General features: G+C 40.0%; 1 protein-coding gene across 1 annotated transcript in view; it reads right to left on the reverse strand.

Annotated features, from left to right (window-relative positions):
- fstl5 (follistatin-like 5) overlaps window positions 1-17,348 on the reverse strand; it is a 163,779-nt gene that overhangs the window by 40,973 nt on the left and 105,458 nt on the right. Inside the window, exon 8 of the mRNA XM_041944045.1 lies at window positions 12,259-12,379. Coding sequence (XP_041799979.1) covers window positions 12,259-12,379 — 121 coding nt within the window. The remainder of the gene's footprint in view (window positions 1-12,258; window positions 12,380-17,348) is intronic.

Raw genomic sequence — 17,348 nt, forward strand, 5'->3', positions numbered from 1 at the left:
GTCTTCATACAATAAGAGCAGTGATTTTAAGTATTTCTAAATGTATATGCTTAAAAGCAACATGTAGATTTTGTGAGTTGTGCATCTTTCACCCACAACGATGAGATCCTGCTGTCTACGTGAGGCATGTCCATGTTTCTAATACATTCTCTGCAGGTGAGTCTTCAGCTCAACTCCAATTATGTACTTGGTAAAACAAGACAAAAAAAAAGTTCAACACAACAGAATGAAATTGAAAGTCTTATACTGGTAATAAAGAGGATTAGAGCTGACTAGACGATCATTTGGAAACTGGCAGCTGTTTTGATAATTGATTAATTATCTAAGTTACTTTTCAAGTGAAAATGCCAAACATTTGCTGGTTCAAGCTTCTTAAAGCTTCTTAAAGATAATTAGGTTACTCCATGTTAACTTAAAATCTCCACACTAGAATATTAGAGTGCATGTAAATGTACTAATTACAAAGGCAAGGCAAATAGTCAACACACCCCTTCTCTCGGGCTGAAGAAGAAAATTATGCACAGTTTTGAATAAATTGAAGTAATCCCAGTATTGTAGATACTTTTTTATGGCAAGTTAACAGCACTATTTAAGTTGAACACATATGATCAGATGAAACTTCTTACTGTGTAATAAAGAGCAAGAGCAATGTGTGTTGGGGGGAGATTTCAGGGGTTACAGCACACATGGCATGTACAGTGCCTTTGTTGCTAATCCAAAACCACAACAATCTATTAATCAACAGTTGTATAGTGTGAGCATGGATGGGCCAAGTTCCCTTGAGCACCTCATTTAGAAAACCTCTCAGGCAATTTCAGATTTCTGCGTTAATTATTGTGTTGGAATTAAATCAAATTAGATCCACTAGCCTTTTCATTCAAAAACAGTATTACTGCCACAGCGGTCAGTAACAGTGGAATCTTGTCAGGGACAGACACTTCACCTGAGCAAAAAGTTTCAGCACTTACATACAGTACAGTATATAAAAGAATGTAAAGCAGAGTAAATGCATTCTTCCTGCTGTGCACACGGTGATATGTCCAGTGTTGATCTCAATCTAATGAGATGGTTTTGCAGCAACTACAGTTGAAGAAAGCCATCTAACATTTTATACATTAATCTACCAGTTAATGCTCTGAGATGGTAAAAAGGAATTAGAAATACCTGTAGGCTACAGTCATATTAGTGTCTTGATTACCTCAACAATTAGAGTTAAAATAATAAAAAAAGGGTTTATTTCTTTTTCAAATATTTATATTTGTGTGATTTAAAAGATGCCAAATAACCTTCAATGGGAGACAGCATAGTGACCTAGCTTGTAGTGATGAGGATTTTCTTTTGTTTACAGCTAATACAGTATTATAGAAATGACTTCTGATGCTTTTCAGAGCCACAGAAAATGGATAGAATGATGTCAAGCTTACATCTTATCTCACACATTTTTGTGGCAAATTGCACATGTGACTTGAGAAAACAGATTGGCTGGTTCTTTGTGCTGAAGCTGTGAGCCTATGAGCCAATCACAGTTGAGAAGACCACTACAGGAAACAGGTTATTGTGTGGAGGTGTCATTTCAGAGTCGGCAAGTGCAGGTCTGATCAGGGGTGTAAACTAGTGAATAGAGGTTGGCTGAGGCAGGGCGGAAGCTGAAGCCGAGACCCCTGTAGATTTCATGGACCTATTTCAACCAAACATCTGTGATGGGAGGGGCAGATTGTCTGCCAAAACCTTAATAACCCAGCCTAGTTTCCTCAAACATCTAAGTGAGGTTTCCAGGCAGGTAGTCACCCTATTTCAGCATGCTATAATTACACAACTAACTACATTAGGAAACATAGTTTAAATATTTTTATGAGGACAGAGCAAGAAAGAATGTCTGAGTTGATTTTTCAAAAGAATAATGCTGAATACATTAAAGGATAACTTTCGTTTTTTACAACCTGGACCTTATTTGTAGCATTAAATACGCCCATTTACTCACCAAGACAACTTTGGTGGCATTTGGAGTCGTTTTGAAGAAATTAGCCCCAGAGGAGCGGCACGTATATCCGTATAATGCGAGTACTCGGGGCATCCATGCGCAGCCTCTATATAACGCATAATCTGCTGCGAAACTCGTTCATATTCCAATATTTTGTTATGATATGCTGGTGCTATTCCCTTCTGAGCCCATGGTGGCATGTTATCAACATCCAGCGTCTCTAGGCAACTACCTCTGACGTGGATGATGTCATTTCCGAAACGCACAACACAGCTGGCTCTGCGGCGGTCTTCTGGTTCACTTTTGGGACACAAAATCAAAAACTGGCCGCAAGTCCCACTCTGAGCAACAGAGGCATTCCTCCTCTGTTGTCATCGATGAACATTGTCCACAAGAACACCACCAGTTACCGTCTACTCGTGGACGCGCAGCTGTTTGTTGTTGCTTGGCCAGCTGTTCCTCTCTCTGCCTCCACATCCTCCTTTCAACGAGCTCCTCGTCCGTGTACAAAACAGTAAGGACGTCCATCGTAAACAAAGTCACCGTCCACCACCTCAGCAATTCACCCAAATTCACCCATTTTGAAAAAAATAACAGTCGCAACAGCTAAAATAGCCGACCGCCGCAGAGTTAGCCGTGTTGTGGCAGGCTGCCCGCAGTGCGCGGCGTTCGAAAATGACATCATCCACGTCAGAGGTAGTTGCCTAGAGACGCTGGATATTGATAACATGCCACCACGGGCTCAGAGGGGAATATGAACGAGTTTCGCCGCAGATTATGCGTTATATAGAGGCTGCGCATGGGTGCCCCGAGTACTCGCATTATACGGATATACGCGCCGCTCCTCTGGGGCTAATTTCTTCAAAACGACTCCAAATACCACCAAAGTTGTCTGGGTGAGTAAATGGGCGTATTTAATGCTACAAATAAGGTCCAGGTTGTAAAAAACGAAAGTTATCCTTTAATGTTTCATCTGAAGGTGGCAAATTTAAATGCTCTCGATCATTTGGTATGGATTTTGGGAATATATCCACAGATGGACAGATGCCAGAGAATCAGTGATTCCAAAAGGTCTGTTGTTCTCTGTTTCCCATGATTAAAGGAGCTATTGACCACTCAGAGCTAAACTGGCAGCATCAGCAATGTTACTAACATCATCTTCTCACATAGCTAGCTAGCTAGATTAATGAAAAATAGCAAGAGACAAATGTTGACACATGTGGATGAGATGGACACCACTATAAAGGTTGTAAGCAGTCAATTTACAGATATCTCCAAAGTCAGCATATCAGAACCACAGCTTTCCTGTCAAATGAAAATACCAATGGCAAGTCAGACACATCACACAGTATTGACTAGTCTGATTTAGATTGCTTTCTCAATTTCTAAAGAGTATGGAAATTATGTGTATTTAGAAAATAAATAAATAAATAAATAAATTGATTTTGAAAAGACTGACTTATGAAAGGGACAATAAGGTACGGTGTGAGAACACTAACACACAATTATTTTTGGTGGGAGGAGAATATCATTGTTGATAAACATCAATGAAGAAATGCTATCTTCACTAAGTGTCGAATTTCTGCCTTTCGTAATTGCTGTTGAACAATGGAGCTCTTCACTTCTCACCTCATTCTTAAGCTGAGAAGCTGTGGAACCACAGTTTGCATTGTATTAGCTCTTATAGATTTTTCCGTCAGATATCCGCTCTGAATATCTAACTAACTTATCTCTACTGTGAAAAAGTGACTGCTGTCTATCAGTTACTGGCCACCACTGTTACTCAGGAGACGGGAGGAGTGGGGGGGTTGTTAGAGACTTGTGTAGAAGGAGCCCCGTTCTATCAGTGTAGCTGAAATCCCCCCTGGATGCTCATGAAGCTCAATAAAGGTCATCCCTTAGTTAAAGTCCCATTATTTGAGAAAAAGCTCATGCCAGTGAATTCCATGTGACCGTGAGTGTGGGAGAGCAAGTACATCATGCACTGCTGTAGACATCTATTCATGCTGTTGCAGTTCCAACTCACAGATAGAGGTTAATAAAGTGTTGTAAATTATTTAATTCCCTCTAAGGTAGAATGAAAGGATTGTGAAAGAATTGACCTAGTGACCTAGTAAGCCAATAGTGAAAATCTATTTAATGAGAAGATTCAGAAGACGTTTGGATGACTGCAAATGTTTAAATTTATTGCATTAGACAAAACATGGAGTTATACTTAATAATGTATTTTATTATGTTTAAAACTAATTCTAATTCATTATTGGGCTGATTGTTTTAAGTTTAGAATAAGTACTGTTTGCTACTGACCTACATTAACAGAGCTCTAAGAAATCTGTTTTGATCTTTTCCAAATTCCAATCAATTTTTTCCCAAATTCTGTGTTTTTACATTTTAATTTTTCTTAATTTCTTTGTTATGAGATTTAAGCACATTTTGTCATCAGAAAAAGTGTCTAATCAGGTGGTAAATTCGTAAATTAATAACCTTTCAACATTGCAATAATAAAACATTCAAAATAAGAAAGCATTCAAATAATGATTATAATGGGAGGGAAAACTTAGATTTTTATAGATTGTGGCCACATCTTGGTCATTTCTGTGATATTCTGTGTTTTACACTTGATTCCGTTTTTATTATCAAAATCTGCGATTCGATCATTATTTTCTGCAGCGTGGAAATCATTCTGCCCTATATTGATCGGTGAAACTATTAAAATAAAATGACTAAAATTAGTGATACAACACAAAATGTTGTGACTAATACGAGTGCATGCAGGTATGACACTATGATATTTAAGACACATGAGAACATTTAACATCAGGAGACAGATTGATCAAGTGCATCAATTAGTCCCATACTGTCATAGGCCTAAACTTATGTTTAAATTTGCGACGATAAAGTTAAAGTTCAGGTGAAGGTCAGAAGTCAGAGCGTCTTTACCTTCAGTCATCATTCAGATTTGTGAGCGATATGGAATAGGTGGGTGGGTTTAAGTAGGAGAGGGATTAAAATGAAATCATTCAGATTTTATCAATAGCTGCGTTTCCATTACAGTTGTTCGCAAAATAAAAGCGATATTTCTGAAATTTCGGCAAAGTTCGAATGCGACTTGCAGGTGTTTCCATTGAACAGTGTTTTGCGAACCAGCCGAAATTCTCGTAAGTTCTCGGACGTCCCGCGAGATGTGTGTGCGGGCTGTGCGTTGGTAAAACGTAACACAAAGCCCTATAATTAAAAAGCGCATGCTGAAGGTGAAATAAAGAAATGATCTGTTGACTTAGAGTGATCACTGATTTTAATGGCCTGATTTTATTTATCACTTTGTTATAATGCAAGGCTCGCTCTGACAGCGTCAGCTCGCGTCGGCGGAGCAGCTGCAGAATACAGGACTGTGAAGTGTCCTTGGAACATATTTTCTATCAGCAATTATGTGTAAATATTAAAGTTAATGTTTCCCACATAGCTGAGGTGCACACACTCATCACAAGTTCATCTCACGATTAATGAAAACGGAATGATTAGATTTTGCGAAGTGCACACAGGACGAGATCACAGCTGTCACATTGTCTTTAACAGATCAGCCAGCATGACAGCTGGAACAGCTGTAGTGTTTTTGTCTGCTACTTATTGAGATCAAGAAAACATACAAAATGGACAAGACGTTATATCTGACTGCATGCGGCCGGCCCGAAACGGGGAGTCCGCTGACCTCGGAGACGTGTAAATTCGAAAAAAGTGTTTCCATTACACTTTTGCGATACACCTAAATATCGACACGGCTGAAAAACCACCTCATGAGAGCGTAAAAATGTTTTTGTGATATTTGAGAGGATTTTCGAAATGCAGGTGTTTCCATTACCGTTTTTTTATTGCGATATTTAGGATTTTCTTGGGGCAATGGAAACGCAGCTAATCAGAAGTGGCATGAAAATTCCAACAGCTGCCTCACCCATGTTGTGAGATCAGGAACAGATAAATTAGACAACCACATTCTTTTGCAAATATTCTGACCTACAATGAGACTGCTCTGCTAACTACAGCAACCCACAAACAACGGTCATTTTATATGATGGGCAGGCTTAGCTCGTTGCCCCTAATCCCAGTTGATTGGATAGATTTATTTATATGCTACCAGGTGAGTCATTCAAAACATTAGAATATTTAGCAGGAAAAGAGGAGTGTTTTAACAAACCCTTTAATTATTATTGAGTTCATTACTATTGTTGACACATGGAAACAGGATTAGAAGTGTTTGTCTTTGTGTTTTTAAAGTCTAAAGGAGTTTAAAGGAGCTGAAGTTGTTGGTGTTGATGAGTGTTAAAACTTCAGTTCAGGCCTGTGATATCATTAATTGAGTAATCACCTGGCACACCTGGTGTTTGTGAGCTGCTGCTTCCTGACACCTCCACTTCCTGCCAGTGACGGTTTTAAAGTAAAGCTTAAGGCTTTTTTTAAGTGGCTCTACTCACATATCAATATTTAATGACATTACATGACAACTTGAAAGTATTGATGAAATTATTGAAAGCACTTTAAAAAGCATCCAGTATTTCGCTTGAAGACGTCAATAAATGTTCTTCCTTCTCTCACCGTAAATCTGCATCTTCTGCCAGCTCTCTAAAAGCCTTTTTAGCTACAGACATCCATGAAAGTCTTCTTTTCCCTCTAAACAGGAAAAGTGTGTTCTCTGCCTTCTGGAAATACCTCACTTACACACTCATCCAATGTGCATGTGTAAACTCAATTCCTGCGTGCAAATCACCATTTCCTTTGCCTGGACAGTCGTGAAAATGAAAGGATCGCGGCAGTCGGTGGGATTTTTCCACTCAAAACTCAATTCAGACAAGATGAGAGAGAAGTTGCATTCTGATGTGTTTCTGAGAGTGTCAGGAGAGCCACTGCCAGGAGAATGCGACACAGCAGGGCTGACAGCTCCATCATAAAGCTCCCCAGCCAGTCGTCAATCACTCAGCAAGGCTCCCGTCGGCCATGGTGCTCTAGAAGATGAGCAGGCGTGCGGACGCGCACACACACACATACACACAAGAGCAAAGAACACACAAACACCATGGCAGGAGACCACTTCGCCATCACACTACTGGGAGATTTCCAAGTAAGCCTGGCAGACTCGTTACGACGCTTCAATCAAATTGAACTCGTGGCTGCTACTAAAACACACAGCAGCCCTAACCACTGGATTTTGAGGAGTGACCAGGTACCTGTGAACAACGCACGCTCAAAACATCACACATGATCCCATGTCCTCTCTATTGCATGTATACAAACACCCACTCACAAACCACCATGACGTACTGTACACACACAGACGTTCACAGACACACCATGACAAATGCACACACACCAGGATGAAAGCCTCCTCTCTGAGTTGTGATTACTCTCTTACCTGAGCCTCATGCCTCCAAGGGAGATGTGGGAGTAATCCAGCTCAGACAACAGTCTGGTCCAGAGCCCGAAACCAATGCATTACATGTACATCACATAGCTGCTGGAAAAGTACTTTTCAAGGGTAAAACAAAAGTAAAAACATAAAATAAAAAAATACTTGTGCCATTCTAAAAAGATCTGCGACAGGAATTAAGAAGCATATCTGATCTCCAGGGAACGCCACTATGCTGCTTGTGCACGCTCTTTCTTTTCTACCTCGAAAGAAGTGTCATCTAGTGTGTGTGTGTGTGTGTTCACAGGTCGGGCTCCTTTTCTTCTTTTTGTGTGTGTTAAATATATAATTTAATAATCACTGCGAAGAATCAGAATAGCAAAATTAAAATGGAGGTCATTTTAATGTGAAATATTAATTATTTCTAACAGAACCACTGTCTGAATTTAGTGTTTATATACAGTGTATACTGTATATAATCAAGGTTATTATATTGTTAATATTTCTCTAGAATGATTATCGAGCAAGATGTCGAAGAGAAGATACTGGAATATGACAGATGCTCACTATGACTGCACCTGTGATTTGACATTTAAATGTGCAGATGCTCAGTGGCCTGCAGTGGTTGCACTGAGCAGTTTCCAGGGGTGAATGTGCAACTGCATGCATGTGATCAGGGCCCTCCTGAAAAAGAGAATATTACTCTCAGTGAAACTCCCCTTAATAATTAAGGGTTAAAATAAATAATTACTTTTTTTTTTTAAGAGGTGAAGATGAATTACCAATATTATCAAGAAATGTAGGTTAAACTTAAAAAATGGACTGGCATGTCTGCTGCTCAAAGCTAAATCTAGCAGTTTATTTAATAAACACAGATGTCTTTAGGAACTGATACTAGTGTATTTTTTTCCTTATTTCCAGCAGTAGCAGCTGTGATTCAATGTTCCATGTCTTATACTTTATACTTTTATTAGAAGAATTAGCAAAAATATTAACCGTCTATCCAAACATTTGCGACTCAAGACACACGTGGCAGCATGAAACGCATGATTGTCAATAACAGTATCAAGATTCTTTGATCGACCCTCGTTGTCCACTTCCGCTACAGTTACGCTTACTCTAGCTAGCTAACAACCCCGCTCAATTACCAGTACCACAGAGGAGAATTTCACATTAACTACAAAGAGAGCCTGTAAGTATGCGTTGGCACATTGTTGGAGTAGATCAACCTATAAGGAAAAAGAGCCAAAGTTGGCCAGTTTTTATCGATATCGATAATTTTGGATCCTGGGCGTACACTCTCTAGAACTGCACCCTGACACTCCAAGTCAGCGAACTCCTCTTTGCCGCCTACGCACAGCAACAGTCACAGCTGTCCTCTGTAAGATGCAGACATGTGGGCAACCCTCTCGCTCTCCGGGGAAAACTCCAACATGTGAGTATCCCCACAACAGCCCAGCAACTCTTGAAAAAGAGACAGTCAAACCCCGATCAATTCTGGTTCCAGAGCCGCTGCTGTGCATCGAGGTGAGCTCAAACAGTATTTATCCACTTGGATATATCTACTTGTAATGGCTCCACCTCTAGCCCCTCCTCACTAGAAATATGACATTCCAGGGTCCTGAAGGCCAGTCTTGTAGCCAGGGATCAGCACACCACATCCTTTGCCTGCCACCTGCAGCTAACCTTGCAGGCTTACATGGTGGCAGTCTCATATTACTTCCTAACAAGGTCCCATGGGTATAGGCTTGATTGCTGGGCACATCAGGTCTTTGAATCACTCTAACTGTGTGCCCTCCCCTCACTTGGAAGTCCCTACTGGGAACAGTTAACCCCAACACCACCGCTGCCAGAGTCACAGGGACAGGAGAAGGCTGTAATTCTCAGAAGGGTCTAATTAGACCACTCTAAACAACCGTGAGAGGGAAATAATGGCATGACATTGACAAACAGCTGTGCATGCATACTCCATCAGTAATTTATGTGTTATGTATCACTAAAAACTGCTAACAGCCACAGCTACCTTGTGAAAGATGATGCTGCCAGGCACAAGTAGGACCCATACTGTTACATCTTACCTCTCAGAAATACTTTTATTTCACATTATATTTTTTAAATGAATGCAGCTTTCCAGGGTGGAGGACTAAATTTATTTTTCCAGCAGCAGAAGTGGCTGGTGTATTTGACGATTCAACCAAGACTTTCATTAATTTACCCCAAACAATGATTTGTTTTCTGCTAAAGTGACTGGGAGAGTGGACAAACTTTGCAGCCACAGTACAAATTAGATGCAACCTTATTGATTTGTGTGGGTAAAGTGGGGTCACTGCAACAAAGAAAGAGCTATAGATAAAAAAAACGAGAGCTGGCACAACATTCTGAAGTTAACAATCACAACAAAATGAACATCTTGAGGAATATAGTGCAAAACAAAGATACAATTAAAGCGCCTTCATCAAGATGAGGCAAAATACAAAGAGGCTGACACAAAATGTAAAACCCATGGGGAGTGATGAGTCAGTTTGTGCGTCTAAGTAAGGATCAAAGCCCAAAACTCCAGAATGATCCTCCACATAAGCTTACAATACAGTAACCTCACTGCCTACTTCACAGGGAAAAGCTTCTCTAAAAGCACCTCCAGTCTAAATTTCATCAGCTCTTGTGAATAAAACTCTAAAATACTGTATATCTCGTGTTGACTCAGAGTGAGGGACAGCATTCTGAATCCAGTTTCTCAGAATCATTCTCTTTCAGCTGTTTCCTAATTGAGTTTTAGAAAATCTCAGACGTCTTGGCAGGGTGATAGCTGGTCTGTGGAGACTTCAGCCAGACTAAGAAAGCAAAATTCATAGGCCGCAGTAAAAAGGTCATCTGTTTCAGTATCAATTACGACCAAAAGTAATCAGTCTCATGAGATTTACTCTGTTTCCTTAAACACAATGCTTATTGTATAATCATAAGACTTGTATATCATTGCAATTAACCTTGGAGTATTTTTTTAGACGGATGATAATGAACTGTCTGTCAAGTGTAATGGAGATGTGGAGATAATTTGCATTCAACTCAGGAGAAAGCTGCTCATTCACACAAGCTCAATCCAGCCACTGCACCTTTGCCCTCTCCATACAGTCTCTGTTTCTGCATTCACACAGCAGATGCAAAACCATCCCAAAGCAATTAGCATAAAGTGGAATATATATCTCTTCATAGAAAATGGGCATCGAGGCTTATCTACTGGTTCTCCAATGGCATCTATACCTACTGGTAATTTAGTGGTTGACTGTACTATGACCTGTTCACTATGACCTGCAAGTCTACTGGAGCCAGTCAAGCTAACATTAGAACAGGAACTGCATTTTTGAATTCATCAGTCTTTTGGACTTAAAATAAATAATATTAATATTAACATACATTGCTGCCAGTGTCTAGGTAGTCATTTGATATTTCTGGGGCTGCAGGCTGTCATTTGATATTTCTGATTTCTTATCTTGCTTTCCAAGAGAAATGGACAAATTATTATTTTTTTGTTAAAGTAAAAGGCATTCCTGGCACGGGCATGTTTATGGGGACAAGCTTGAAGTGATGACTCTCTAATCTCGAAGGTCGTTAAAGCTCCAAACATGCTAAACCAGATGACCTGCAAGGGTAAACAGACTTGGACAAAGGAAAAGCTCAACAGTGGAGTGTGGCTGCCCAGCAAGCAGTTTTAACAATATTCTTTCTGCATTCTGACAGAGACAATGTTACGCAGGCAAGTTTTGTAGTGAGTGAGCTAACAGCTAAGAAGCTAAAACCTCATTCAGAAGGTGATTTTGTGAAGGAATGCCTTGTTGCTGTTTTGCTAGCAAGTGAAATTGAGCTGAACCACAAGCTCCAGCAGGTTCTCAGCTCTCTGCTTTCATTTGTCATTTGAAGCAAAATTCAAGCTGTGGCAACTGCTACTGAAAAGAGGTGACAACACATTTTCCTCTTCTGCAAGAATGAAAGCCTGCTATGACATCTGAATATGCTGGTGAGTGTGAAACTGCTTCAGACATTTGGTAAGAGGTTTCAGGACATGAAAAGTAAACAAAAGGAATTTAACATATTTGTGATGCAACTTCATATGGAACCAGCTGATGTGCCTGACAGCCAACATTAAATCATTTAACCTCAAAGCAACGACCTACAACTGTGAGCAGCTCTTCAAAATGGACTCTTAGAAAGACTGACTGACTAAAACCTGGAAACCCAGCTGTGAGTATCATCATCACTACCACCTGACGCCTCGCCAAAGAGAAGCAGTTCCAGTCAAAGCAGAGGTTAGAGTGATATATGTGTTTAATAATCTAGTATGGCCAGCGGTGCCGCCAAGGGGGGGCCAAGGCCACCCTGATACAATTGCCGGTCCCCCGAGGTGTGCACCTCCATCCTATCGCATACACATAAGCTTTAGCAATAGTTATGGTGACAACTGCTTCCTGAGAGCAGTATGGTGTCACATATTTCACCCATTTATTTATAGTATCTCCATTGCTAAGGAGTGTCATCCACAGCTATTCACAGAGACAGTACTGCTCAGTGCTGCTGGGGAGGGACTCTATAGGAAAAGACTTTTATGTCGCAGAAATAATTACTAAAAGCAAGCAAATGTCCAATGCACCAAGAATGTCATGGCAGCAATGTCAACCAGCAATGATTAATTTGCCAGAGTTGAAGCAGGGAGCAACTGTAGTGACAGAGTAAGCTACAGCAACTAACAGTCTGGTGGAGCCTATGTCATCGTAAGCGGATTGGCAGTGTTTGTGTAATTACTCTCACTACCAGAAGGGGCTGACAATAGTTCAGCACTGGAGGTTCAAGATTAGAAAGACACTTGTGTGTTCCCAGATCCTCTTACCATTCACTTGAAGAGTGTGGGTCTGATAAAGTTTCTCGTAGCCGTCGGCATGACAGGTATAGTTGCCCATGTGGGTCGTGGTCACTTTGGTGATGTACAGCGAGCCATCATCCCCAAAGTCCTGGCAGAGGGAGAAAAGTGAAAGAGAAACAAAACTCTTAATGACTTTAAAAAAGTACTGGTGGTCTTGTTGCTAGAGTGCAGATGTAATGGCTGTATGTATATAAAGCCGGCAATGACCAGTTTCAACGGGAATGCAACAAGCCTGCAGAGTGCAGATGAGAAAATTAACATTAATGAAAAATACCAATATCAATAAGGCACATTGTAGAGCAATGTCCATCAATCTTAGTCAAAAGCTAAAGACATTTGCTGCCACAGAAAACAACTGAGGAAACTAACTGTCAAAATCCCAGTTGAGAAAAATTGTTTTCTGGCACATGTCATTTTTCCAATTATAGGAAAGTGATCTGATGGAAAGAGACTGAGGCTATAATTGATTTGTGTCAAAATCACACAGTGTTAGCTGCTTTAAAACAAAAACATGGGGAAAAAAAATAGCGCTGTAGACGCACAGTCAATCAAAATAACTTCTCCTGCTCATTTCAAATATCATTGTGCCTGAAAAGGCCAACTTGTGAGATGTTACCCTTCAGTTAACATGCACGTCCCACAAATCCACAAAACATGTTGCACTTCAGTTCTCATGTGGCCTATTTAAAGAAAAACAAAAGATGTAATTAAACCAAAACCTATTTACGATGTTAACTTATGTAGAGCCAACTGAAACATGATTAATTCATGCTGTGTTGTGATTATTAAGCCAGTGAACACAAATGGTGCTGGACAAGGGAAGAAGAATAAATTACTCAGCTGTAGCACAGATAAAAGCCCCCAAAGCTAATGAGCCCGTTGACGGTGTGCCGGTGTGATGAATACGCCTGGCAAAGAGCGAATGTCTGCCATCTTGTTAAGATCTTGCTGCAGCAAAAAGTCATCTTGACAAGTCACTTCAATGAGCTTTTTTATTATATAGAGTCTTAACGTGTTATATTCTTAAAAAGTGAATAAACTGCATAAAAACATAGGGGTTTCATCGTTTCCAACAAAATGTCAACCTCTTTTCCTGCTCTGGGTCCATATATTTCAAACTGCTCAAAGTAAAATTTTGGACTTGAAAGATAAAAGAGAAAAATCTTTTGCAAAGTATTGCTGCTATGTGTCAAATCGCCTGTCGGGGTCTTTGTCGGGTCTTTCTAAGACATGTTGGAATGATTATATAGCATTGGCCATGGTCAATAATTTGTTTTTGGAAGCAACATGCAAGTCACATAAGCAGCATTCAGAATAGGAGGGCCCAGTTACGAAATAATCAGCCTTATTTCATGTTACAGTCAACTTTTCACAGAATTCTTCAAACAGATTATGCTATATTTGAAATAAAAATAATCTCTGAAGTTAAAATCTGTTTTCTAATTTGAGAAAAACTCAAATCTACATTACATTATACGATGATAGTCATTTTAGCACAGTAAATCAGGTAATTATAATTCTTCAGGGACTACTTAAAAGCATAAGAACTGCCTGTGCTTACAATAATAGGCTTTCACCACTTTCCAATGCACAGTGGCTTTTCAGAAATGAACGTGCTCCAACACTCAGCCTTCATTAGGGTTTTCTTCATTGCCCACTTACCTGATGAAGGCCATGTGCCAAAACGTGTTCACTCCTGGTTGCTGCCATGCATTAAAAAATCATTCAGATATCTTTTGGTGGTGTGAATGTTTGCTCTTAAGAATGTCCATGACACTGCCCCCATGTTCCTCGCTTCTTATAACTGAACACAGCATTCTTATATTAAAAGAAGACTCAGCCCTAATTACCAGTCCTCTTTCAGGAGAGTTCATAACAAGAAAAGTGCCTTTTCTCATTAAATAACTTTTAACACCTCGATCACATCTTTGCTGCCTGTTTACATCCTGGCATTCAGTCTTCTGCAGATGAGCGAGGAGAGCCAGCCATCGTGTTTACAGGCATACGGCGTGTTTATCAGTTCGTCCTGGTTTGCTCCGATCTAACCTACGAGCTCGGTAACGGCTCGGGATGAGTGAAGCGTCAGAGCTTTACAATATGAGGGGAAATCGATGGTGCGTTTTGGCCCCCATGGGCTGAGAGCATATTGTGTCACCTTCTTAAATGAAAAATGAATGGGGGGAGAAATGAAACTCAGAGGGGTGGAACGAGCCACGGCGGAGGCTGTCGACATGATTCCTCCACCTCACCTCACCACCCCCAGCTATCAGCAGCACCCAGCACCCAGCTCTCTGCAGACAAAGCAGGCCAGAGTACGAATACTCAGAGGGAAGGGAGACAAGGGCAGGTAGAGGTGGATTTACAAATAGGCCATAGCCCTCAAGAAACTATAATTAATAAAACTGCCAGTGCCAGGTCACCTCTGAAAGGACACTAAAGAGCCACCTCATTGGATAGCTAACCTCTGCTAGTGACGAGGCATTTCAGACAATGGCCGTTGAAGAAGTTTCCAGCCTGGCCTAATGAAACTTTGTGAGGACAACATAATATGTTGAGTGAAAATAACCTGCGGTGTGCACAGAAAGTGAGAGAAACATGTTTCCCCATAATGAAAGCATATCAAGGCAACACAACTAAAAATAGGAGGTAGTTTGGCGTTTAATGTAACGGGTAGTTCACCCAAATTACAAAACTCACACTTTCTCATTTACCTCTGGTGGTACCTATCCACAGTTCCATTTGCCAATGTTTTGAGAGTTATGCTGTTAACATTTCTGCCTCCGCAAAAATGTAATGCAGCTAAATGTTATGTTATTTGTGGTGCTTACAGCTTTGTGACATTTAAAAACATTCGGCATGTGTTTTTCAAAAACACTGTTCCCAACTACTCTGTATCATCCACACATCTCATTGTCAACAGTTTGCACAGTAACTGCTTTTTACCAAAGAAACAGTCCCAACAAAACTTCTAGATAGTGTGAGATTACCCAGGCTAATGAGGACAGTTTCTTAAGACAGATGTTGCTGATGAATTTATGTTTTTAATGCAGTGCGCATTGCAAGAAATTCTGTTCAACTCCATTTTATTGAGGTTGAGGTGGAAATCTTGTCACATAAAACCAAAAGCATCTGCATGGCTTTGTTACCACCAGAGCTACATGAGAAAATATATGCCTGCAGGGTTTTTTTCTGTAATTCGGGTGAGCCAACCCTTTACAAATGTGGGATGTTTATGATCTGATGTGCAAAAACGTTTTCTATTAACTCTCACAATCGAGTTTCTCAACTCATCCAAGACACAGAAAGTCTTTTTGTTTTCTGGTTTAACTATTAATAAATGTAAACCTAAAAGTCTGGTGATATTCTATTTTGTTTAATTATCAACAAATCCCAAGAAAAGACTAAAACCAACAATGTATTGATCATCCTAACAATAATTGTCTGTGTAAACAAAGCCTGATGTAGCTTATTTCTCTGTGTCATCGAGCTCCATCGTTGTCCAAAAGGTTTTAAGAACAAATAAATGGACCACACAGTTGCAATGGTTGACATTTTCCTTCATTACCATGACCACAGCAACTGTTGTTTACTTTGTCCTGCTGTTTACAAAATTATTTAAGCTTTTTAAATAATTAAGTATATATTTGTGACCAGTGTTTGAAGATTTACATCTTAAATACGAATGAAAGTGCTTGAGGCTGAGAGCCACGGGCAGGCTGGTGAAGTCAAAGCATTGAGTTTAGACAAACACATATTTAGGTTTTAGTCTTTTGTCAGGATTTACTGGCAATAACAATCATGCATCTGTTGGAACCTCACTAGCTTTGCAGGCTTTTTGTGAATGGAACAAAAAAGTGAGTGAAGCGATGTCAGTCTGTTAAGACAAAAAACAAAACACAGCCTACCTGGGACGGGATCTGTTGGGCAGAAAAACAGGTCAAACATTGAGTAACTTAGTTCAATAAAGGCATTAAGGCATGAGAAACAGATTTGAAAGCAGACAGGTGACAGCACTGCTGGTGTTGTGGTGAGAAATATTGATGTTACAAAATACAGTTTACACCTTAATGTGGGGCTACTATCAGGATAATAGAGTAGTATAGATTATTATATATAGAGAGTGTTCGCAAGTGTGGCTCTGGACTCCCACACCCTCCTTGATAGAACTTCAAGATATAATAAAACAGGCTACTGTGATTCAGTAAGATTCATGCGTTATCCACCTTATAATGTTGCACAGCTTCATCTATTCATCCTCTGGACACAACACAGGAAGAATACAAAAAGCATGACAGCAGGTGGTAAACAATGATTAAAACTGAGTGTACATATTCTAAATAATCCTGCAGGTTTGATTTTATATATGGCATGTCTCCACAATGCAGAGATAATGTGAAAGCCACCAGAATAAGTCACCAAAGTATTATGGGAGATAAAAACACCTATTCCAGGGGACAAGATAAGCAAGGAGAAAGATTAAACTGCTTCCTATGTTAGATCTATTCCTGTTGAAGCTGCAGTCTTCAAACATACATACATTTCTTCAACCTTTTCATGACTGAATTCAAATATGTTTGTGTTAAATCAGGTATATTTTTACAGTGACCTTGCAATTTGTCTTACCAACTACCAACTATATTATCCCAAAGTAGCTGATGAACACTTTGTACAAACTTCACAATACTTCTCCAAAATGCACTTTCACATTGTTGGATTTCCAGACTTTTTAAGAATTACAAAATATCAAATGCATTTTTCATCTTTCAAACTACTTCTGGGACCACAGAATCAGCATCCCCAAATGCAATAATGAATGTATACACACACACACACGCTCACTCACAGACACAGAAACACACAAGCACGCACAGGCATACACACAACACAGCTGTGTCTTTGGTTCGGCCACTCAGGGAGGATTGAAATACTGACAGCCTTGGATGATGATGCAATAGCCAGCAACTGTCAACTTCATGGAATTACAGTAAGCTGCTTTGTCAAAATTTAGAGAGGCTCTATTGAACTCCGGGATACAAGCGCACCACTGGGATTAATGC

This window comes from Chelmon rostratus, chromosome 9 (genome assembly GCF_017976325.1).
Source record: "Chelmon rostratus isolate fCheRos1 chromosome 9, fCheRos1.pri, whole genome shotgun sequence".
Lineage (NCBI taxonomy): Eukaryota > Metazoa > Chordata > Actinopteri > Chaetodontiformes > Chaetodontidae > Chelmon > Chelmon rostratus.